General features: G+C 48.2%; 10 protein-coding genes across 10 annotated transcripts; 8 read left to right on the top strand and 2 right to left on the bottom strand.

Annotated features, from left to right (window-relative positions):
- Window positions 1–401: 401 nt before the first annotated feature.
- On the top strand, window positions 402–1,080 carry LAJ45_01382 (uncharacterized protein; the record flags this gene model as incomplete). The annotated part of the gene is made up of 2 exons (XM_046110977.1): window positions 402–765; window positions 833–1,080. The coding sequence occupies 2 exons, from the start codon at window positions 402–404 to the stop codon at window positions 1,078–1,080; spliced, it is 612 nt and encodes a 203-aa protein (XP_045976155.1).
- A 1,355-nt stretch (window positions 1,081–2,435) lies between these two features.
- On the top strand, window positions 2,436–3,423 carry LAJ45_01381 (uncharacterized protein; the record flags this gene model as incomplete). The annotated part of the gene is made up of 3 exons (XM_046110976.1): window positions 2,436–2,654; window positions 2,786–3,006; window positions 3,159–3,423. The coding sequence occupies 3 exons, from the start codon at window positions 2,436–2,438 to the stop codon at window positions 3,421–3,423; spliced, it is 705 nt and encodes a 234-aa protein (XP_045976154.1).
- A 665-nt stretch (window positions 3,424–4,088) lies between these two features.
- Window positions 4,089–4,436, top strand: LAJ45_01380 (uncharacterized protein; the record flags this gene model as incomplete). The annotated part of the gene is made up of 2 exons (XM_046110975.1): window positions 4,089–4,140; window positions 4,222–4,436. The coding sequence occupies 2 exons, from the start codon at window positions 4,089–4,091 to the stop codon at window positions 4,434–4,436; spliced, it is 267 nt and encodes an 88-aa protein (XP_045976153.1).
- A 465-nt stretch (window positions 4,437–4,901) lies between these two features.
- Window positions 4,902–6,519, top strand: LAJ45_01379 (uncharacterized protein; the record flags this gene model as incomplete). Its single annotated transcript, XM_046110974.1, has 4 exons — window positions 4,902–5,078; window positions 5,165–6,092; window positions 6,157–6,331; window positions 6,399–6,519. 4 exons carry the CDS (start codon window positions 4,902–4,904, stop codon window positions 6,517–6,519), a joined length of 1,401 nt encoding a protein of 466 aa, XP_045976152.1.
- A 1,177-nt stretch (window positions 6,520–7,696) lies between these two features.
- Window positions 7,697–8,163, top strand: LAJ45_01378 (uncharacterized protein; the record flags this gene model as incomplete). Its single annotated transcript, XM_046110973.1, has 2 exons — window positions 7,697–7,909; window positions 7,990–8,163. 2 exons carry the CDS (start codon window positions 7,697–7,699, stop codon window positions 8,161–8,163), a joined length of 387 nt encoding a protein of 128 aa, XP_045976151.1.
- Window positions 8,164–9,229: 1,066 nt separating this feature from the next.
- On the bottom strand, window positions 9,230–11,812 carry LAJ45_01377 (uncharacterized protein; the record flags this gene model as incomplete). The annotated part of the gene is made up of 5 exons (XM_046110972.1): window positions 9,230–9,353; window positions 9,422–10,233; window positions 10,295–11,457; window positions 11,520–11,620; window positions 11,685–11,812. The coding sequence occupies 5 exons, from the start codon at window positions 11,810–11,812 to the stop codon at window positions 9,230–9,232; spliced, it is 2,328 nt and encodes a 775-aa protein (XP_045976150.1).
- Window positions 11,813–12,615: 803 nt separating this feature from the next.
- On the top strand, window positions 12,616–14,089 carry LAJ45_01376 (uncharacterized protein; the record flags this gene model as incomplete). The annotated part of the gene is made up of 5 exons (XM_046110971.1): window positions 12,616–12,666; window positions 12,739–13,215; window positions 13,274–13,806; window positions 13,860–13,957; window positions 14,013–14,089. The coding sequence occupies 5 exons, from the start codon at window positions 12,616–12,618 to the stop codon at window positions 14,087–14,089; spliced, it is 1,236 nt and encodes a 411-aa protein (XP_045976149.1).
- A 756-nt stretch (window positions 14,090–14,845) lies between these two features.
- LAJ45_01375 (uncharacterized protein) lies at window positions 14,846–15,442 on the bottom strand (the record flags this gene model as incomplete). The annotated part of the gene is made up of 3 exons (XM_046110970.1): window positions 14,846–14,917; window positions 14,975–15,075; window positions 15,148–15,442. 3 exons carry the CDS (start codon window positions 15,440–15,442, stop codon window positions 14,846–14,848), a joined length of 468 nt encoding a protein of 155 aa, XP_045976148.1.
- A 1,465-nt stretch (window positions 15,443–16,907) lies between these two features.
- Window positions 16,908–18,447, top strand: LAJ45_01374 (uncharacterized protein; the record flags this gene model as incomplete). Its single annotated transcript, XM_046110969.1, has 3 exons — window positions 16,908–17,436; window positions 17,491–17,733; window positions 17,819–18,447. The coding sequence occupies 3 exons, from the start codon at window positions 16,908–16,910 to the stop codon at window positions 18,445–18,447; spliced, it is 1,401 nt and encodes a 466-aa protein (XP_045976147.1).
- Window positions 18,448–19,772: 1,325 nt separating this feature from the next.
- LAJ45_01373 (uncharacterized protein) lies at window positions 19,773–21,261 on the top strand (the record flags this gene model as incomplete). Its single annotated transcript, XM_046110968.1, has 7 exons — window positions 19,773–19,781; window positions 20,123–20,197; window positions 20,298–20,313; window positions 20,432–20,506; window positions 20,633–20,718; window positions 20,789–20,879; window positions 20,939–21,261. The coding sequence occupies 7 exons, from the start codon at window positions 19,773–19,775 to the stop codon at window positions 21,259–21,261; spliced, it is 675 nt and encodes a 224-aa protein (XP_045976146.1).
- Between the last annotated feature and the right edge of the window lie 2,253 nt (window positions 21,262–23,514).

Raw genomic sequence — 23,514 nt, 5'->3', positions numbered from 1 at the left:
TCTTGGCACACCAAGCTTCCCGTGCGGTTGTTGTTCCCGCGCGGGTTGCACCCCAAGGGTGCACGCAATGCATGCAGTAATAATTTGGTGCGACCAAGTTCATCCAGTGTCTAAGATGCTTCATCTCATGTATCTACAACTACAAGATAAGAAACCTCGCTCTCTTCAGTCTATCACCGTTTCTATCGCCGGCCATCCGACTTACTACACCCTGGCGTGGCCCATGGAGCATGGGGTGGTTAGGTTAGGGTTAGCGCTGGGCTAGCCATTCTTGCAGCTCAGGCAGCTCCCCAGCACCTCCCCTCCGATATAAGTATTAAGCTCCCTCCCTGCCCCCCAATATCTCACTCCCCCTCCTCTCCCCGCACCTACCCACCCACCTATCACCGCACCGACCAGCCATGTCCCGCCCCGGCCCCAAGCCCGCCCTCGATAGCCCCACCATCAGCGAGCACCTCCTCGTCCACGAGCAGCTCCTCCGTCACCTCGTCAACAGTCTCGGAGCCAGCAGCACCACCAGCGAGGGCAGCTGCCTGAGCACCCTCCTGCACAAGCTGGACGAGCTCAACGCGCGCCGCCAGGGCCACTGCTGCTCCGTCTGCGCAAAGGCGTACAGCGACGCCAAGGGGCTGCGCCGGCACGTGCTGGGCGCGGCAGACAGCTACCATCGCGAGCTGGCGGATGCCCTCATGGCGCTGTGCTGCGCGCGCTGTGGCAGGCGGTTCTCGAGGAGGGAGCAGGTCACGAAGCATGAGGCTAATTGTGGTGAGTGGTTTTTTTCTTGTTGTTTTTTAATTGAGGAGTGGGGTGAAAGCCAACAGAGAGATATAAGGCAGGGCTGCGGGAGGGGTTTTGGCGGGGACGAAGAGGCCATGGACGGAGATGGAGGAGGGGGAGGGGGAGGGAGGGGAGGAGGAGGGGCGGGCTGGTACTACTATTGCTGTTGCTCCTATTGCTCCTATTGCTCCTATTGCTCCTGTCCCTGCTGCTACTACTGCTACTCTTCAACTTCCGCGTATCATGATGTTTGCGCCGCCGTCGCCTTATGCGGCGTACTTTACGAGAGCTGATCTTATGTAATTTGTGATCGAGGCAGGCTCTTTCTTTTGTTCTTTCCTTCTTTCTCTCTCAAGAGTTACGTATATACATATGTGGAAGCAGAATTTTGAGGCCACCGCCGAGGGAGGGAGGGGGGGAGGGCGGGCTCGCTCGTGTGTTTGAATATATCATATCATATTACTTTTCAATCATTTGTTTGAAATAATACTACATGTAGTAAAGCACTGCCAGTACCAGCGCTCTCAAACCAATTTAATGCGTACTACAAAACCCCACTAAACAAAGACACAGATTGCAATTAACTATTATGATAATATACCCAGGCCAAAGATCAAGAAAGGTGTATATGAGCCGAGGCCATTTTGATGTCCTGAATGGCATTTGCAAAACAGCCAGTGAAGAGTAGAACGGTAAGTAACATGTGAGGCCTAGGCGATTCTTTGGAACAGTTGCTTATTAGAGCTATGATATGCGGTTTCCCGAAGAGGGAAATGAATCGGCATAATTAAGCATATGTAGACTCCAAATGTACCTCGACACCTGTACTACATCTCGGTGTGGCTTCACGCATCGTGAGGGGTAATTTCTCTGTGCCCAGATTCCTGGTCTTTGTGGCCAGTTTCCTGGCTCTGGGGCCAGTTTAGTGGTCTTGCCCGGTTTAGTGGCCCTGCCCGCTTTACTGGCCTTGCCCGGTTAACTGGCTCTGTGCCCATGTTCTTGGTCGTTGTGCCAATGTTCCTGGCTTGATTGCTAATCCCTATGCACAGCCTGTTCATGCGCTTGACTAGAGTAGGTACATATTTGCGCCTGTATAGTACATGTAGTTAACATGGATTAGTTTATATAATTGATAAACAAATATTTTTACTATGAATCATATGCATCCTATATATCACCTAGCTATAGAAAAGAACGGAGGTTCATTTAGGTCTTTGAAGACCACTAGCTGCTAGTTAATTGGAAGCTGCCGGCCAAAGAACTATGGATGGCAGCTAATAGGCGTACAGTTTTTGTATCAATTAGTTTTTTGGTCTAAATAGCTCTAATCTGGCAGCGCGAGGGTGTTTCTACCAACGACTAGATGATGTGTGATGGTTGTTGTCTTTAATTTATCCCTTTATCCAGTACAAGGGAGGGCCTTAATTGTAAACACAATAATAATATTATTACTGAACCAGAAGCGGGGAGCCCCAGCCAGGCGGCATTGAAGCGTACCTGTACCTACATATATCTCGATAGCTACAAGTACGCACATATATACCTACCGTCGCTCTCCAACGACCTACCAACCCAGCGCGACCTCTCTCTCCCTCCGCCCCTTTAATATATCCCTTTCTTCAGCCAGCCAGCCAACCAGCTATCTCCCGCACCAAAAAATGCAAATCCGTACTGTTGACGGCGGAATACTCGACGCCGACGAGCAGCCCGAAGCAGTGGTGCGGGTCATGGGCGAAGACGGCGTCGTGATCATCTGCCAGCGCTCCAACATCACGGTCCGCATGAACTCACTCAACCGCGTGCAGGCACTGGAGTCCCGTGGGGATCTGGGATTCACAACCTTTGAGTTCATGGATAAGGAGATCTTTATGTCTTCGGTACGGTACAACACCTAGTAATGTCTTTTTTTTTTTTTTTTTTTTTTTAAAATCTCCCATATATCCCGCCCTGTATGTACTTGGGGGAGCGTAATTAACCTAGCTAGTAACATTTCCCATGGCGTGCGCAGGCCGTTGCAAAAATCCTCTTCCTCCTCCACGGCCAGTATAACATGGGGACTTCAAAACTGCTCATACCGGTCCCCCGGTTCGAGGACACTGCGGTGCGGAGCTACAATGCATATGTCGCGACGCTCTTCGGCGGCCCGCAGAACGGCCATGTCACGTTCCATCTGACCGTCGATACGGCCAGCCAGCAGCGCAAAATGGTTACTCTGAACGGTGGAGATATGTATGTCTAGTCCCCGTCCCCGTCCCCTCCCCCGTCCCCCTTCCCCCCCTCCCTCTCCCCCGCGCGCGGCGTAAATATCGATTTTGTTTTTTGTCAGTATACCAACATTATTGCTACCCCTCTTTTTTTTTAATTTTTCATTTTTTTTTTAGTCTCCTATGCACCGACAAGATACAGCGAACGATTCCGCAAACCCGCGCCGATACTGCGTTTGTGTCGGAGACTTTCTATTACCCGCCGCATCTGCCGAATGTACGGCTGGAGGAGAATTTGGTGGCTGACTACATGGTAAAGAGTGGAGGTGAGCTTCAGAAGGATCCTGTTAATGGTAATGTGGTTTGGAAGTATGATAATTTCATGATGAGGGAAAGAGGGAGTGCGAGTGCGAGTGTCAATGTTTATAGCAATCAATGGTAGATAAGGAAAATATATGGTGAGGATTGAGTTTTTTGTGTGCTTTTGGCACGCATGGTGTGGTGCGTAGGAAATGTGTAATTATAAAATAAATAGGCTTGGAGAAGGAGGGGAGTGGTGGAATGAAGTTGAGGTTTGTTGGGCTAGCTCTCTGAAAGATCAGGATGTGGATAAGGTTATAACGAGAAGAAGATAGCGTAGTAAGAAAAAGCAATCAAAGGAAATTGTCTTTCCAATTAGGTGCGAAACGTCAACGAGACTTTTTGCTTTTTTTATATAAGTGATCGTATCAGTAACCTGGAGGAAAGAATAGGATATGGCTAATTCATCGTAAAGACATCTCAGGAACCGCTCTCTTTATACCGGACGGAGGAGAATAAGATGCCAACCTTGGATCAAATTTGGGGGTAATGGGTGCAGGTAATGGGTGCAGGCAAGGCTCATGCTCCCCTGCATATGGTCATCTCAGACGGAACCTAAACAGCTACACTCGTTTCTGGGACAATGGCGAACCTAGCTGGTTCGAGTGAGCCAATCAATGCGGGTGCTATCTCCCAATTACATGTGGGCACTCAGGGAGCATCCTCAACTCTCTTACAACAGTGTTACCGTCTGCGAGATACTGCCCAAGCAACAGGAGCCTTAGGCACACAAACAATTAAGCAGCCATGATCTGGATCCTTATCCCCATATTCGTAGTACCGCTCGTCCTGCTCACCTGTGAGTATTCCATTCCCCATTGCACCCCACACCCTCTCCACCACCACCCTCTAATACTACTCGGATCTTCTACGGAAACAGTCTTCCTCGCACTCTCCTCCTGCCTCGGCGACCCTCTACGGCGTGGTAGTGGAAGAAGTGGAGGGCTCTTGAGGCCGTCATACGGACGCACGTACCTCAACTCCATCTCCAGCGGCGCCTGGGAGAACGTCGAGATGGACCGCATCGAGCGGGAGAGCGACGACGATGAGTTTGATCTGGAGGAGGGTAGGCATGAGGAGGAGGGCATGTTGTAGTTTTGCGTAGCATTTTCTTCTGTTTTTTCTCCTTTTTTTTTTTTACTATTCACGAGGACAGGGCGCTGTGTAGACGGCGCAGGGCATATTACATCGCTGGAGGGGGGCATGTAGCGAGACTTCTAGGGCCGCAATTGATGATGATGACATCTGCGGCGTGGTGTGTTGGGGTGAGAACAACCCTAACCCTCACAGTCGCTGCCAAGGCCAATTAAGGTTTTAAGCCGCAGCCCCGTTCAGGACTAGCGTGATTGTACCAACGTCGCGTCTCCCCGGAATTGGAGAACAACACCTCGAAGAAGAAGAAGAAGAAGAGTCTGTCTCTGCCATCCAGCCATCCTCCCTCTCCGCCATTCAACCATCATCAATTCTGTGTCTCCCATCCAACACCCCCCACTCAGTCTTTCTCTCCAGTTTCATCTCAGTCTGCATCATCCCAGCATTCCCAGCATCCACAGCAGCACCATGGCAGTCCCAGGCCTCCAGCTGGCAGATCTCTCCATCGGCCAATCCTTCCCAAACTTCTCTTCACAGTCCACAGATCCCCAGTCTGCCGAGCCCCCCACAGAAAAGATCCACGAGATTGGCAAATGCCGTGAATGGCGATTCGAGGTGGCCTTCAACACCACCGTAGAAGTCAAAGTAGCCCACCACCCTCCCACACCCCCCACACCCCCCCACACCCCCCCACAACCCCCACCTAGCAAGCTAACACCCGCCAACCTCAGCTCCTCAAAGGCACCGCCGAGATCTTCGGCACCGAGCTCCCCACCGGCCACAAATTCACCTTCACAGGCTGCAAATCCGCAATCTACACCTGGTCCGGCTGCACGCTCTCCGTCACGGGCACCCCCACCGTCGAATACACCTCTGAAGAGACGCCCATGACCTCCTACACCAACCTGCACTTCGCGCTCGAGAAACTGCGCGGCGCCGCCAGCGAGTTGCCGTCCAAGCAAGGGCCCCGCGTAATGATCATCGGCCCAGAGGACGCCGGCAAGACGTCGCTCGTCAAGATCCTGACCGCGTATGCAGTGCGCCAGGGGCGTATGCCGTGCGTGGTCAACCTCGACCCGAAGGAGGGGATGCTGTCGCTGCCGGGGACACTGTCGGCCACGAGCTTCTCGACCATCATGGACGTGGAGGAGCATTTCGGGAGCTCGCCGACGTCGGGGCCGTCGCCGGTGCCGGTGAAGCTGCCGCTCGTGTACTACTATGGGCTGGCGTCGCCGGAGGCGAATGCGCCGCTGTACCGCGCGCTCGTGTCGCGGATGGCACTGGCGGTGTCGTCACGGCTGAGTGAGGAGGACGGTAGCAGGGTTAGCGGATGCATCATTGACACCTCCGGTATAGCAAGCTACGACGTCATCTCCCATGCTGTGTCCGAGTTCAGCGTGGATACGCTCGTCGTGGTCGGTAGCGAGCGACTCTACAGCGATATGGTCAGACGCTTCGAGGGCCGCGAGGCCGCCAGCGGCGTCACGGTCGTCAAGCTCGCTAAATCCGGCGGGTGCGTCGACCGCGAAGAGGCGTTCCTGAAACAGGCGCGTGAGACCGCGATCCGCGAGTACTTCTTTGGCGAGCCGAAGCGGACGCTGAGTCCCTACACACTTACCGTGGGGCTAAATGAAGTGAACCTATGGCGGGTTGGCGAAGGTCTGTTCCTACTCCCGAATTGGTTATCTAAGAAGAGAAGCAACAAGTGAGCTAATGTATACAGCATCACCACTGATATCCGGCGTGCTCCCCATCGGAACCGAAGACACGCAGCCGCTGCTCGTCAAGACGACGCCCACGTCGCTGCTGCAGCATAGTGTTGCGGCCGTGCTGCACGCGGAGATGGGGGATGCCGTGGAGGTGCTTGCTGAGAGTAGTGTCATGGGGTTTGTGTATATGTAAGTTCCCCCTGGCTATAGTGTGGTACTGGGGGTGGTATGGGGGACTAAACTAATGGGAAAATAGAGCGAGCGTGGACGATCAGAAGCATTATATGAAAGTGCTGGCGCCGGTGCCGGGACGGCTGCCGCCGAAGCCGCTGGTGGTGAGTAGTTTTCCGGAGCCGACGGCGAGTTTGGTGGGGTAGTGGGGGGTGGGGAGTGGGGGGAGGTAGAGGGGCGGGGGTGGGTTAATGTAGAAATAGTTGTGGGATACCAGGAATATATTTTGTGATGAGGGTTATGGATTGTTCTTGAGAGCATGCAGTAGTTCGTAGGGTGTCTGTGTGTGAAAGGTTAAGTTGACTGCAGTATTATTGTGGGAGAGGGATTGCCAGGCTGCGTGCGGGTGGAGGGGATAGGTGGGGTGAGACGAGTGATAATTCATGGAGCTGTCCATATCTTGCCTAATTGTTTATCTAGCATTGAAAATCATTTTGTCCTTGGACTCAAATTCAACCAACTATTATTATTCTACTATACCAGACAGAGGTCGTGACCAAAGAATAGCGGGAAATGTGTAACTTGATCTCATTCCCGGGCCTTGAACTTAAAAGGTTCTCCGATACTACATGTCCCTGCATAGTGCATATAGGTTCTGGGACATTAGATTTTCACGGTATAATTAATTGCCTGTTCGTTGTCATAGGGGGTACTCGCATGTAAGTCCTGTGAGGAATTTTGTGAGGCCGCTGCTACCAGGAATTCCCAGGACTTCATTAATGCGTGAGTACATGTAGCTTTAGAGTGTATATCTAGTCACGTTTTGTCATCGATTCATTATTGGTTCTCTTTCTTCTTTGTTACACAACGCGGCCGCGCCGGCCGTGGTTGGCTTTTGCACGATTAGGCTTTTCAGAACAGTTGACACATCCATTGTTGCGCTGTCACTTGAAATCGTATATTCTAGGGGGTAAAAGATTCTTGATATTTGTGCGGTTGGAGCTGTAGTTGGCTGTTGAAAATAGTATTATTGAAAGTAGTTTTGTTGGTGTGTACAGAGTGTGCGTCCCTTACCTCTCTAGTGCTTGTGCTAGCTATATAGCTGTGGTATCCGGCGGTGATGTAACAAACAACAACAAGTATAACTAACAACTACAACTGACAGAAACTGACAGCTGTTCTCATACTAATAATACAGCCACACTAGAGACTCCCCAGCGTTCTACTACGCACACAACCCCCAGCGTCCCATTACAATAACAAAATATTCTTTACTATCCCTAAGTAGTCTCACCTTATCCCGCCCCCCCCCCCCAAAACTCCACTCACCGACCACTGACCACTGCCGACCATCCCCCCACCCCCACTACCACCGACTCAAAAATGGACAACTACTACACCTCCTTCTTCGCCCGCGCCCACCCGCTCAAGGTCGAGTACACCACCCCCGAGAGCTGCCTCAACGACCTCAAGGGTAAAATCGGGAGCATGTTTGACCACGACACTAGTGGCAATCTGGACGGCGTCAGCTGGTGGCCCCTGAAGCCCTATGAGCGCCCGCTGAAGGAGGGTGAGGTGCGGCTGCGGTGGTCTTCGGTAAGTACCAGTGACATTACCCCCCTGGTGGGTTGTGAGGGCGCATGTGGGCTAATGAAGCGGCGGCGGCGGGTGAGTAGAAGTGCTGCAGCACCGAGCTGACGTGGATAGTGAGCCAGAGGTTTGTGGAGAGATATGAAGAGTGGCTGAAGGCTGTGGATGAGCCGACGTCGCCGGCGTTTGTGGGTGCTGGTGCGAAGGATGGTGATATTGCGGGTGTAAAGAGTGAGCATGAGGAGGGCGATGCGAAATAGCTACTGGGTTGTTTACTTGCGCTGGATAGCTGTGGATGTGGCATTTTATGGTTACGGTTCATGGGCCAGGGTCTGGCTCCTGCAGTTCGAACATGATAATAGCAATATTAGACTATCTAGCTCAATCATGAAATATCACTCGACCATACATGTTCGTTTGTAGTTGCTTGACTGGGCTGGCTGTAACGTGAGAAGAAGTCTCCTATAATTCATGGCGCATAAAACGATAATCAACAATCTTGAAGATCGATAACCAAAATCTTGAATCTTCCCACTATGACCACATGATGAGATAGTTATAGGAAAAACTGTCCTCCGAGGCATATACCAAGGAGGTTACAATTAGAGGATTATGGTCTTGGATTATCATAATGACCCTTATATACGCACCCACGGCTTACGGCGTACGAGCGCCTATGACACAAGATATTCCGCGGGCGGCACATGTTATGGTACCCGAAAGTAAAGTACTAGGGATACAAACCTTCGGGTGTGCTCTACACTCCCAGGCGGGCATGTTGGAGCACAACGGAGCTGGAGATCGATGGGGGTAATCAATATTAAGAACGTCCAAGAGGTGCCTATGTTACATCGAGTCATATTTCGTGATCCGGAACCTGAATTTAGGTAACAGCAGCGAGTAGGTAGATCATCTACCCTCGCACTCATCCTTTTCACGAGGCCAGAAACCGTGAGCATACGATTCTACTATCGTGAGATTCTCAATGGATTAAGGAGCATGCATATATCACCGAAAAATATGTGAGAAAACACAAAAGAGGTCCTACTCACACACACTACCACCGAATCTATTACTTAATCTCAACTCGTCAATATTGAACGTAAAAAACCAAAGTGAAAACAACTAACTCCAACAACAACCCAAACACAGTTTTCATAGTATGGTCAGTTAAGCGCTTCAAACAAACCGCGCTGATACATGCCGCCCCTCCATTTCACTGGTGTGTGCTCTCCCTCCCTGCCAAAAAAAAAGGGGGAAACTACGGCAAGTCCAAAAAAAAAAAAAAGGAAAAAATGACGAATGAACTTTTCTTGGTTCCTCCAACTATCCAAGTAACTCAACATCCAAACCAATGGCTCTCATGAACAAATTTACATTGGCGCTCTTCTGCGTCCCAATCTCCGCCGGAAGTGTTTTGGACGCCATTACGTTTTCCATTACACGGTCCCTGTGATTTATAGTCGCTCATTAGCCCCCCAACATTCAAATAAGCAAGAAAGAGAAGAAAGAACTTACTTCACAGCGCCCACAAGCATCTGCTGCTGTGGCATACTGGCCCCTACGGCCACACTTGCCAAAAACTGCCAAACATACACATCGTCGACGGCCATTCCATTTGGCGGGAAACATCCCATCCAGTGCCCTTGTAAGGTTTCAAAGAGGCGGTCATACATTGCTTGCCATTGAGCAAGTTCGTTCTCATTAGCCTTTCCAGATTGCTTGACAATCTCGGCTCTGGAGGAAAACATGGTGAGAAATGCGAGCCCGATTTTTGTCTTTGAGACTAGAACTACATCAACACGCTCCAAAAGGATTCCAAGAAGGCCAATGACGATTCTGAGTGGCGCTTCGTACACATAGGATATGAGGGATGGCAATACTGTCGAGGCAAAGAGATCGATTTCCTCGCGTGTTGCAGACGGAAGTGTTGTTTCATGAGGCTGATACACGCCGTTTTTGACAACGTCAAGGATGTCAAGATGGACCACAATCATCGTAAGCACTGTGACTCGTTGTTCTTCGTCCAGGTGTCTGAATATGCGTTGAATCGCACGCTTCATCTTTGTGTAGCTTAGAATTGCTATGAAAGGATGTGTTTGATTGCTGCTTGGATCGATAGGGCTCATAATCTTGAGTTCTTGCCAGAGCTTGCTTACGAGAAGTTGTCGCTTTGCTTCCCATTCAGTGTGGATATTTGTCTCTGGGGGTGGTGGAAGCTTTCCGCGGTCGCGTTCGTGGCATTCAAGGTTGAGAAGGGCGTTATAAACATTTTCAATGGTAAGAAGAAGTGTCTTTTTGCCTGCACCAGAAATTGTGGAGCGTTGGGTCTAAATATATTTTATTAGCATAGATTATCACTCGGTGGGGTAGGAAAGGGAGCAGTTATACCTTCCGGACCTGTTCGCCCACTCCAGTTTCATTCTTCTTGATATTGAGCATTGGACGTGGCGTCTTGACATTGCTGAAGCTGATCTTCCCTAAGCTGCCTTCCAATACTAACTGAGACGCCTTTGGCCTCGCCTTCGCTGCCGCAACAGCACGCTGAACCTGCTGCTCCATACGGTGGAGATGATTATCCTGACGCCGGTTTCCTCTCCCCTGTCGATATAGATATGTTTGAGCAAACTGATTTAATGGCTGGGTAGGGTTAGCTCTAGCACGGATCGCACTGTGCACGATATAATAAAAGTCCTCGTTTGCAGCGTCATCGGCATTGTTAATGGATACAAGTTGCTGTAGCTGGATCCTTGTAATGAAGTTTTTATCATTCGGTGTCATCAGTCCATTATAGCGAGCCAACTGCGCGATCTTGTGGTTACGTTTTAAGCGCTTTCTCTCGTCCTCCAGAAACCTTGTTCGTTCGATTTCAGACATATTTTGAAGTTGTGAAGCTGGGGCATGAGGTGCCATGCCATACACATTCCTTGGTTCCTGTAATTGTTCGTGCGGTGGCAATCTTGCCCCACCCGCTGGACCTACAGGGGTCGGAATTCCACGCAAATGATCTGGATGCTGTTGCTGCTGGTGAATCATCTGAGGAGCCTGCATATGTTGCTGTTGTTGCTGGCTCCCCCGTAGCATATTCTGCATTTGCATACTGAATCCTCCATGCTGTGGGATTTGGTGGAAATCGGGCTGTTGGTGAATATACTGGTGTACCTGCTGTGGCGGAGGACCCTGAAATACTGGCTGCGGCGCCATAACTAAGGGTTTCTGACTCATGAGAATCTCGGCCTCGACTTCATCAAGGGACATGTATTTCTTGACATTCTGTGTTGGAGCACGGGCGGAGGGGGTTTGCTCTCGGTGGATTTCTGCCGCTGGAGGTGGAGGGGGGGTTGAGGAGATGGTAGTGCCGCCCCATAGGGACATATCAGGGCGGAGAGCCGGGACATGAGCGGGTGGGAGGGCTTGTCGGGAAGGTTGCTGCTGCTGGGTAGAAGCAGAGTGAACTACCGATGGCTTCCGGGCGGAACGATTAAACACTTCGTGTTCTTCGTCCATTGCGTCCGCGACCTTTGCGGTTTGGCCATGAAAGTCGAAATCTTTGCCTGAATATATGATTCTGATTAATATATGGCCAAAGCCTCAGAATGACCTATTTAGAATGTACCAATCTTATCATCCCCACCACCGAAGGTTTCGTCGTTGAAAGCGTCATCTTTCTCATCCAGTGCGTCGCCGAGACCGTCGTATGTGTCTTCAAAGTCAATTCTGAAAGAATATAACGTTAGTATCTATCATTTAGCTTAGCCGACCTTTTACAGAATAAACATACCCGTCGTCATCGTCGTCGTCGTTCGGCCTAGAGGCAAAATGGTCTGGGATCTGGGAAAAGCCTGGGGCTGTCGCAGGATGTTGCCCACGATCCCGTAGGGGACCGGTGTCAAATCCAAAAAACGACATTCCGAGGGAAGGTCGATTGATATAAGGTATTGTAGAGCACCGGCAGGGTGAGTATGGGGTGTATTAAAACAATAGGGGGAAAGGGTATGAAGGATGGTGGGTTGTAAGTGATGAGAGTGTTAGTGTGGGGCAGAATTAAGTTGATACGTAGGCGGGGATCGCAGGTGGGGTGGGGTTGGTTGAGGTTGTGCGCCTGAGATTGAATGGTGGAACGGCGCCACCTGCACCAACAACGGTCGGAGCAGTGAGTTTGGCAAATCGAGACGATGATCTGGTCCGGCGCCAATTTTATGAAGGGCTGAATATAAATCCTCCTGTGGCATTATTATCACCATCGTCGAATCCTCAGCCCCGAGCACCAGCCAGACACTTCCCCAAAGAAGTTTAAGAAGGAGTAACTAGATCGGACACCTATTGGCTAACTAATTTTGTGAGCACCTTACTCGAGGGCTCATTTGTACTCATCAACTCATCTGCCATCCCAATCCCTTGAGCTCAGGGGAGTGCTCTATCCCTACATGTAGTTGTGCTGTTTCAATTTCGCCGCTGTCTCCAAATGACCCAAACACCCCCTAAACTCGTGGAAGATCCTTGTAGCTATTCGCATCTGCTTCGTAACCACTGCCCATCTCCCTTGCTTTCATTCACATAAAGCCAGCTCTCCTCCTGGTTCTCCATCTTTATTTCCTCCATTCAATCCATTTGGATGCGATACTTGCCATCGTAGCTTAGCATACCTTCGTCTCTACAGTTCAGACGTCACGGCTTTTTGATAACAGGTCATACCCTTAGCTGGCCACAACATGGCAGCATCCAACACACGGACCCTGCGGTTCGTTCTGCTGGCATTTTTCGTAGGTCCCGTTTGATCTTGAATTTCCAATCCACAAACAAACATCCGATCTAATCTCTCGCTTCCCACATAGACAATAGCCGTACTTTTCAAGGTCTACTCGTCAACCTATGTCTCTACCGCCAAAACTTCTATTATTCCTGTAGAGCAAATCATCTCACAACAAAACGGCTCTCCTAGCTCGCCTTCCACCGCCGATGGCGCAACCTCCCCAGGCTCGGTTTCCTCTGATCAGACACCCAACACATCCAACTCTCTCCCTCCCGCAGTACATTCTGGCGAACGTGCAAATGCGACTTTCATCACTCTCGCGCGGAATAACGACATCTGGGAGATTGCCAAATCCATCCGGCAGGTCGAGGACCGTTTCAACCGAAAATTCAATTACGACTGGGTCTTCCTGAACGACAAACCCTTCGATGCTCAATTCAAAAAGATTACTACTGCCCTGGTATCCGGCAATACGAAGTATGGATTGATTCCCAAGGAGCACTGGAGCTTCCCCGATTGGATCGACCAGGACAAAGCGAAGAAAGTCCGAGAGGATATGGTACGTTATTATCCCTATGGGCGGGATGGTACAATGCTGACCATTTTCGAATCAATAGGCGCAGCGTAAAATCATCTATGGTGATAGTGTCAGTTACCGTCACATGTGCCGTTTTGAATCCGGCTTCTTCTTTCACCATCCCCTTCTGCTTGACTACGAATACTACTGGCGCGTTGAGCCATCAATTGAGCTCTACTGTGATGTTGACTACGATGTATTCCGATTCATGCGCGACAACAAGAAAAAGTACGGGTTTGTGCTATCTCTGTATGAGTATGTGGAGACTATTCCCACACTCTGGGATAGTGTCAAAGCCTTTATGAAGGAGTATCCTCAGCATATACACAAAGACAACGCAATGGCCTTCTTGTCGGACGACGATGGCAACACGTACAACCATTGTCATTACTGGTCGAATTTTGAGGTCGGATCGCTGGACTTTTGGAGAGGGCAAGCATATACGGATTTTTTTAACAAATTGGACCATGATGGAGGGTTCTTTTATGAGAGATGGGGGGATGCCCCGGTGCATAGTATCGCGGCAGGGTTGTTGATGTCGAAGGATGAAATCCACTTTTTCAACGATATTGCGTATGTTTAAAGATCAAGCGTGGTTCTATAAGGTCAAACTAACAACTGGGTAGTTACTATCATGTCCCGTTTACTCATTGCCCCACCACGGAGAGCGACAGGATCAAACTCAAATGCACCTGCAACCCGAAGGATAACTTTGACTGGAAGGGTATATCATCCTGTTTGTTCATTTTGCCCAATTTCAATACTGACTTGTATGCTAGGATACTCCTGCACATCCCGTCACTTTGATGTCATGGGCTTGGAGAAGCCGGATGGCTATCAGAACCAAATGGACTAAATATATGACGCGTTTGAGGTAGTAGTGCAGTCAGTGTTAGGTTTTATAACGAATTTCTGGGTTTTTTTTATTTGGTTCTCAAGGCAAAAAAAAAATTGTTTAGGCAGGCGGGACCGCCAAGGTGGAATGGACTAAATATATGACGCGTTTGAGGTAGTAGTGCAGTCAGTGTTAGGTTTTATAACGAATTTCTGGGTTTTTTTTATTTGGTTCTCAAGGCAAAAAAAAAATTGTTTAGGCAGGCGGGACCGCCAAGGTGGGGCAGTTATCAAGGCATGAAACATGAAAAAGAAGGGAGTTTAGGTTTTTCTGGTTATGCTAACTGGAGGTGGGGTCGTTTGGAAATATACACTAGTGGGATGAAATCTATTACTTTTCTGCACATGGACATTAACCCTAAAACCGGTTCCATTCAATTCACGGTTCTACCTATTGATAGACTGATCAATTAGCATAATTTTACTTAGAACATCCGTGAGAATAGCCTGGAGCACACAAATGTAAGAGCAATTTTGCAGCATCATTGATGAAATATTGATCAATAGCAAATTCCCTTTTAAGGATGTGTATTATGCGCAATTGGCCGGGAGTGGCATTATATAGGAGAGTGAAACCACAGTTGAGTATGAGTTAACCATATAGTTGGAGCTTCAATGAGAAAAGCTACTGGATTAATAGTAGTGTCACTTCTCACTAGATAAAAGTACTGTACATGCCCGTCATGGAGGTTTATCTATTTTATGTAGGAAGCTATACCTATACCGCACCCGACTTCGGCTTCTTTGTACCATACTTTGACCTTGATGTTGTGCGGTTTCCCACGCCTCCCTATCCCATCATCAATATCTTGATCGCCAACTATAGGAGAATATAATAGGAACTTACCAAGTCAAGTGCTCCACGTATCAAGTGGTATTTCACACCTGGACAATCCTGGGATCTTCCACCGCGCACCAGCACCACCGAGTGCTGCTGTACATTGTGACCTAACCTCTCTCAGAATTGGCCATTTCTATATCTCTTCCCATAAATAATGGGGAAATCCAAGAGAAACCTACCTTCACCAGGTATATATGCCGTAACCACCTTATCATTACTCAACCTCACCCTCGCGACTTTCCGGTCCGCCGAATTGGGTTTTTTCGGGTTCATGACTGTGACCTTGAGACATACGCCCTTCATACATGGATTCCCCGTGGTAGACATGGCGGGGGAGACCGGTTTGCGCGCGGGCTGGGGCTTGCGCGCCCCTCGAATTACTTGGTTGAATGTCGCAGTGGCGGGAGCACTTGTGGAGAATGCACGAAAGGGCGCCGCCACCGGGCGATAGAGGAGAGAGCGGAGTGCGAACATTGCAGCCGTAGGGAATAGCTCGTAAGGGTTTTGACTTTCAATATCTATCTATCGAGAACAGAAGATCTCTAGTGGACTGAATTGAATGACAGGTAGGGTAACATTTAACCCTAACCCTATTTCATGTTTTATCACTCGTGCGAAAGTGAGCTAAGCTACATGGAGCTCACTCTAGAAAGATAGACCCTCGTAAGGAATACTACAGTGCTGGGAAGATAAGTGAAATTCAGCGGGATTCGTCTTACGGTAGTGGTTCGGCTTTTTCTTTCTCCCCCCTCCCCTTTTACAGTATCTATCATACTATAAAAGAATATGGCCTGAAAGTAAACCGGCCTACTCGAGACCGATTAGCCAAATAATGCGCGAGAAGCTAAGATAGCTCAACCCGCAATTGTAGGCCGGCCAGAGAAAGCTCAAATCGATATCATTAGGCCCCTCAAAAAAGAAAAGAAAAGAAAAGAAAAGAAAAGAAAAAACGGGCAGTAAATACACAAAAGGTAATGCTGTGTCCATTCACGGGCTACAGGTAAGGGGTGATCATGAGGGTAAAGCAGGCTAAGGGGAAATCTAACCCTGTAATCACAATCTACCACGAACTTACCCACTGGCCACCTTCTTGTTTCTGATAGTACAGTCTTTTTTGGGACAATGGCGAAACCTACATGTAGTCGGAGTAAATAGAAACTTCTCAGCAAACCATATATTTGATAAATAGTCGATCAAGGCGAAAGGCCGCTACGATTTTATTGATACTTGTTGGTTTTGTTGTCCCATCCGCAACCATCGAACTAGGTTTGCTATCGCTCAGAAAAGACTAGTGTAGTCCACGAGCTGGCTGCTCAAGGCGAGCAAAGACAACTCCTTCCAGGTGCTTCTACCTCATATGGTCCATGCCTTTTCTTGCTTGTATAAAGAGGGGCAGCGTCAGCTCGAGGTGCTCGAGCCACGCTTGAGACGACTACATGTACATCATGTAGTCGCAAGGCTATATGGAGCTAACCCGGTATCCTAATACAATGCCGCATCACTAGCGGTGTGAATTATATCCCGTATTGTACATTAAACGTTCATTGCAAGGGTATTTGAACCTTAATGTTCTGCCCCGTAATGATCAAGATAAAATTCCTCAATACAGCTGGGCGTGTAGAATGAATAAAATCGGGAAACTCAACTGATCAAAAATAAGCAGAGAAAATAGTATGTTTATCCTTAGACTGTAAGTTTCAACTTTCTACTTATCTGATTTTTTTTTTTTTTTTTTTTTCCTTAGGTTGGATAAATTATGCAAAATTGAGATGTGGTGCCCGGTACTTGATTTAAGGGCTGGGTGAAAGTACGTGGGGCTTTGCCCAGATTAATATGCTTTTGAATTCGTCCTGTAACCTCCACACCCTCTTTCACTACTACACACTGTCTTTACATCGAACCTCTTCTCAAAACCAATCTCAATCTCTCGTCAACCAGAATGGGGACTGAGGTGCAGCGGTTCCCAGAGGAATCTCCTTATGGAAAGTATCTCGTTAAAGACCTGGGAATCTTTTACGCCATCTCAATGACTGCTGGCTTGGCCAGAGTTGGAATAAGATGCTTCATCAATCGAAAGATTCATCTCGAGGAAGTGCTAATGATAGGCTGCATGCTCTTCTACACTGCTTACATGCTATGTGTGGCTGTCTACCTCGAGAAAGGGACAAATCTGATGAACACTGCCGAAGACTTTATCATGTTGATCAACCATGATGAAAGGTTTCGTGTCATAGGCAGCAAGGCAAGTTTGGCCTCATGGTATCTATATTGCATCTGCATCTGGGGATGCAAGTGCACTTGGTGGTGTGTAATGAGGAAATTTGCTATCATAAATGGTAAAAGAAGTCTGGCCGTCATCCTTGCTGGATGGTTTCTTCTTGTTACCTTCCTCGCAGCCATGATCACAATATCTGCTATTTGCACTCCGTTTACGGATTATTGGCAGATCAATCCACTGCCTGCTGTTCGTACGTTTCCATCCCTTTCTCCACATGAAGATATACTAACTATTAAAAAAAAAGGCGAATGCCATGATACATACCGCACGATGTTGATCGTTGGCTCTCTGAATATCGCATCAGATATTCCGCTGCTTGTGACCCCGATACCATTCGTCATGAAGCTGAGAGCTCCGATTCGCAGGAAAGCGGGATTGTACTTTCTCTTCGGGCTCGGACTCCTTGTGATTGGTGCTGCCTTTGGCCGCATGGCGGAAGTCACGTCGTTGAGATGCCTTGGATCAAGCACATTTTGGGCTCTTGTTGGTATGTTTGAATACCACCTTGAATGAGAAGTTGTTAAGTGAGGATAAACATTTGCACAAGTTCTAATTAAATTAAATCAACACAGAAACGACCTGCGCTTTCGTTATTGTCAACACCCCTGGAGTATTTCCCCTATCCCACAGCCCTGTTTCCTATAAATCACTAACATCAGCTCAGATTGCATCACTATTCAAATATATATCACGGAAAAAGCAGCTTAAACAGGATTTTGCGCGGAGGAGGCTTTTTCAAGCCGCCCACACTAGTGCCGACCCTTATCAAATGGGTCAAACCCCCCCAAATACCCTCGAGTCTCCCTACCGTCGTCACCATAGGCTGTCCGATCACAGTCTTCCGTATAATGATAGCGCTAGCGAAGAAGAGACCGCATCAATCACTGAGGCCAATATCATTAAAGACCTGACAAGCGTTACCATTATCAGTGCTGGAGTCGAAACTGGGAATGAAGAAAGTTTTGAAGACACCGATGATACATCAATTGGTACTGCCGACGGAACATCTCAGCATAGTAGCGGGAGCTCAGCACCTAACACTGCCATCGACTACGGAAGTATCTATTACCCCGATTCTCTTGAGACCGGTCAGGAAAGCGAAGGACACTCCATGCAGGACGATATGACTGCAGAGTCTGATTTGGGACAACTCTTCAGGAGTTCTGTCGATCTGGAACAAGGCCATATTCATGCTATCTAAGATACACATGGCCGAACAAACAAAACAAAGCAGGATTGAAGATATCTTAGGGTTGAGGAGGAACAAAAAGGTGGCTAGTAACGGGTATTAATTTTTCTTTTTCATGAGTATCAGGGCTGGGTAAAATTTCAGTATGGAGTCACAGATACGATCTAGCGACTCATTTGCTACTGAATATTCTTTTCTTTCGTGCCCGAGTAGCTGTGCTTCTATCTTATTGTAATGGTGGACTTCTGTTGTTTGGTCACGGGAAATCACTCGGCAGGGTTACTCACACGCAGTCAAGATAACGTTTTCATTCATGATCATATTTACTTTTTTTTGTGGAACCTTGGCTAGGAAGGGAGAATATGCACCTGAGTGTTCAAGTAATGCATTACTATACACAAAGTCATACATACTTCAGCAAGCTTATGTAAGTCCATGATCTTAATGCAATTAAAGGTTTCATTCGAGATTTCATGGCTTGTTAGCTAATTCCTGTATAATGTGCCATTTTGAAGTACGCAATTAGTGTGACACTATATGCATGCTCCCAACGAGGAGTGCAGCATAAAACAGCTACCTAGATCTCCAGGTAATATAAGTACTGACTGGGTTAACCCGTGCTCCATATGTATAGCACCGGTGCTTCGAGACTACATGTACATACATGTATACATACATATAGTGAGTTTAACCGAATAAGACACATATTCAGAGTAAGACTTTAGAAAGCCACCCACTTTATGTATATATTTTTATAGCACTGTACTCCTTGTATAATGTCACTACTTCACATGTAGCTGCAAATCATGCGAAGCAGAATAACCACAGCCAACGCTTTTGAGATTTCACCCTAACTATCACGTTATTTAACAATTAAGGTTCGGGTACAGAATGTACGTTGACTGCCTCCTCGGGCACAGAACTACGAGGGAGAACCAACCAGGACTTTTGTAGATTCTTGAGTATACGGACATAAAAGGACATCGTTTTCTAATTTAGCACATCGACTGTAGCTAGTGGCGTTATAAGAAGCTTAAGAAAAATATAGAGACATTCAAACAGTATTAGTACTAGTATGACGGCGTTTATCTTGTATTTTTTTCTCATTAATATAATTATATAAGGAACGATTGCAATTAGGTGAGCAAATAATTCAAGTTACATACCAAAATCAGTTTGCAAGTCGTGCCGAATGGCATAATTCAGCCTTACGGCTAGTCTTGTGCCCAGCCTGTGTTTGCTTTGATTGTAGCTGCACGCAGTGGCGACAGCAAAACAGTCTGGGAACGAGACTACCTTACGGTGATAGAAAAAGTGAGTGATATTTCATGTCCAGAATGTACCCGGTAGGATTCCTGCATATATAAACTTTTTTTAGATTCTAACGGTAGGTATATACCAATTTTCCAATCAAATGCCTCATGATCTAGTCTATGGATCCTTATAGGTGGGCTATCCTGAAAACCGATATCCTAGAATCGATTCTGGATCTAATCAGTGACGTGATCCAAAGTTCTACTACACCATAGGCAGGGTAATCCACCCATTCAACTGCATCGCTGACGCCTAAACCCTAACCCTACCACAAATGTTTCAGAAAAAAGAAAAAAAGCTTACCGTATCGAGATAGAGAGTTAGATACTTTGCCTAATTTCTAATCGGAGACTGTGTATTACCCAGTAGATAGGGCCCACCAAGCTCTACCACCACACCCGCGTGGAAGAGGAGAGAGCTCTTCATTAACCCAACCTTCACCGACGCTGTATGCAGAATCCCCCCACCCACAGCTGCACAGCACGTGCAGCCACTGATAGACCTCCACGCTTTTTTTCTCTGCTACTCTAACTGGCATAAATCTATAGTCGGAGCTCCCCAAGGGTCAATTGAACCCCTACCTACCTATCTACCTACTTCACTCTACTTTACCTGCTGCCTACATACATTGCCTTTGCCAGAGGATACCTACACACCCTATACAAAAGCTCTACGTGCCCAGAAACCGCAGAAATGCCTTACAATACCACGGCCATTCCGCCCGCCGAGGAGATCACAGGTCATCCGGCTCTGCCAGGTATTCATTGCATGCTGCAATCCGCTTCTTTCCCTCCCTCCCTCCCTCCCTTATGCCTGCCTACTGTACCCCCCTTAAGAGTGTCGGTCACAGGAATTAAACTAACATGACATGTGTCCGCCGCAGTCTCGCGCGTCAAGAAGATTATCCGCCTCGATGACGATGTCGCGGGGTGCTCCAACAGCGCCGCGTTCCTGGTCACTATCGCTGCTGTATATTTTTCGTCCCTGTGTGCCTGTGTGTATGCGACGGAGAGGCACTGACAATGATGGGGATGTACAGGAGATGTTCGTGCAGTACCTAGCCGAGCAGGGGCTTAAGATGACGCAAGGAGACCGCAAGCAGAGGAAGACGATGCAGTATAAGGACCTTGGTATGAGCCCCTCCTGTCCTATCACCTCCCCGCGCTACCGTCACTGACAATTAGAACAGCGAGTGCAGTGGCCCGTACCAACAACCTCGAGTTCCTCTCCGATACCATCCCGCAGACAGTGCCGTACAAGCAGGTGCGGGAGAAGAAAGCGGCAAAGACCTTGGAGAAGGAGAAGGGCCAGACCGTGTTACCTATTGGCGGCGTCGCCAATGGCAGGAGGAAGACGACGGGGACGACGGCGGCGTCCAAGAAGGTGACGCCGGAGATTGAGGCTATTGTGGATAGGGAGGTGGAGATGGAGGAGGCGGGGAGTAGTGGTGGCGGCACTGGCGGTGGTAGTGGGGGCGGTGGTGGGTTGGGTAGGTTTGCGTTTTCGGGGTGAGAGTGTTGAGGCTATATATGCTGCCCCTCCGTCCTGATCATCTCTTCATATTTTTCCTCCTCCTCCTCCTCCTCCTCATCATCATCATCATCATCGTCTGGGTTTAATTGATTCCTTTTGCTTCTTGGCGTTCTGTACAATAGGGTTTTAGCTTTTGCGAAATGGAGTTTTCACCACCATGCGTCCTTGCCCAATTTGGTTGATTCAATTGATAGCTAGAATACCATGTGCTGTATATTGATGGTGATTAGTAGTTGCTGTAGCACTAGTGAAGCACCACCGTACTGTAGATAAATGAATATGCCACCGACTGCTACTTGAATTTTCGTCAGCTCGAGACATAAATATAGTGACCGAGACCTAAGTCATAACCTTAGCCATTGTTCTTTGAGAAACTGTCATCATCGATAATAGTAGAGATACCACCTCAACCCCGATGTGATAGCTATATAAGCACTTTAGAGCCAATCATAAGCCCAGTACTTATACCCTACCCCCAATCTCCTGAAGGATCTTTGGTTTGGTGAATTGAGCCACATTACATCGTGTAACCCCCTCCCCTTTAAACAGTGCCAGTGGTAAAGACTACTACTCGTAGTTTCTGAGCCAAACTCAGAAGCTGGGAAAAGAATATGACTCACTGTGGTTTATTCCCATTGAAGCATATTTATCTCCATATCTCCGCACCCAGACCCTTCATCCTCTGGCACATGCACAACTATCAATAACAGTGGAAAATAGTTGAGAAGCGTAGAATCAATATCGGTATTGCTGGTTGGACCTGAAGCTTAGCAGTGTACGTTTGGAGCTGGCTTTGAAACGAAAGGTACCTACCTGTAGACTGGACGAGATTCTACAGCCGCTCTGCGTTTTCCAAGCGGCCACCAACAACCTACACCCTTTACCCTTTACGGTTTACCCTCTGTCCCTGGGACCGCTATCCCGGGCGGGGCCAGCTACAAACTTACATGTACCAAGCTACAGCATACACCCTGCCCCTACCACATCATCTCATTAGCATAAACCGCTCCACTAAACCTCAACCCCCCCTAGGTCCGAGCAGCCAATATAGCCCATCATAGCCCATCACTCGTTCTTGGCAACCCCCCCCCAAAAAAAAAAAAAAATAGCCATATCCTAACAGCGAAGCCCATGGTCCGGCTACTGTACCTACATGTACCTATCACTAAAAACCCAACAGTACATGTAGGCCTCCTAGAGCACTTGCCGCGCGTGCGGACGTCTACTATACTATAAAAGAACATGTACTGAAAAAAGTTTCGTTAAAATCTAACCCTGCACCTACTAAATGGCGCCCTCACCATTGAGTGGAATACAGCAGGCATCAATCTCATAGCTATGAGACGGAGTACTACACCTTGGCTCATAAAATCTCTTTATCTCTCTTAGTAGATCTTATCTGCAATCAATGACGGGGAGAGAGATCTTTAGAATCTGCTCTGGCAGCCAGCCACTGTACGAGCAACAGGCCGGTAGCATAGGGGGATAATGCGCTTCCATCGGGGTAGCCGTAGAAACAATTGCCGGAAGAGATGGGGGTTCGATCACACCCCCCCCCCCCTCCCCCCGGGGCGCTGTTGAATTTCTTCTAAGGAATATTTTTTGATTTTTTTTTTCTGCATACGGGGGATGTAGATAGGTGAAGTAATATAGTAATTTCCTTCTTGCTGTATATAATGTCTCATTCCGATAGTGAAGTATTCTCGTGCTCTATAATATGTTTTGTCCAACGGCTACGGGGCTAAATGTCTCTGATACACCTGACACCTGCCGTGCGCTATATCGTGAGTGAGTGATATTGTACTGGGTTGAAGTAGGTAGCATATATTAGCCGCTGGCGTCTTCACCAAGAGAGAGGAGGGTCTGTTAAGGTAGCTAGTATACAAGGTAAAGTGTACTAGCAGCTGGATTTGGGAGCTAGAGGGGAGGGAGGAAGTAGTTATTCCTGTTTGGGGGTTTAGTTGTGGTTATGTATGTGCTCGATTCATCGGATGTATTGAGGGGAGTGTTGTGTTAGATCGTAAGGTATTTGGCAGGCGGACATTGAGGGCCCGAATAAGCTCCACCCCCAAAATCCAATCGTAAGGTAGAAGGAAACAGTTGCGCTACAGCACAACATCCGCCATCACGAATCCTGCAACCCCCACAACCCCACAACCCCACCCTACACACCCAAAGCACCACATACATCTAACCCAAAGCAGCAATTTATTGTATTAGTTATCTAAAAAC

The sequence above is a fragment of the Morchella importuna genome, assembly GCF_003444635.1.
Source record: "Morchella importuna strain M04M26 chromosome Unknown Morimp01GS002, whole genome shotgun sequence".
Classification (NCBI taxonomy): Eukaryota; Fungi; Ascomycota; class Pezizomycetes; order Pezizales; family Morchellaceae; genus Morchella; species Morchella importuna.
Note: the sequence above shows the minus strand (reverse complement) of the source record. Positions and strands in the feature narration are given on the sequence as shown.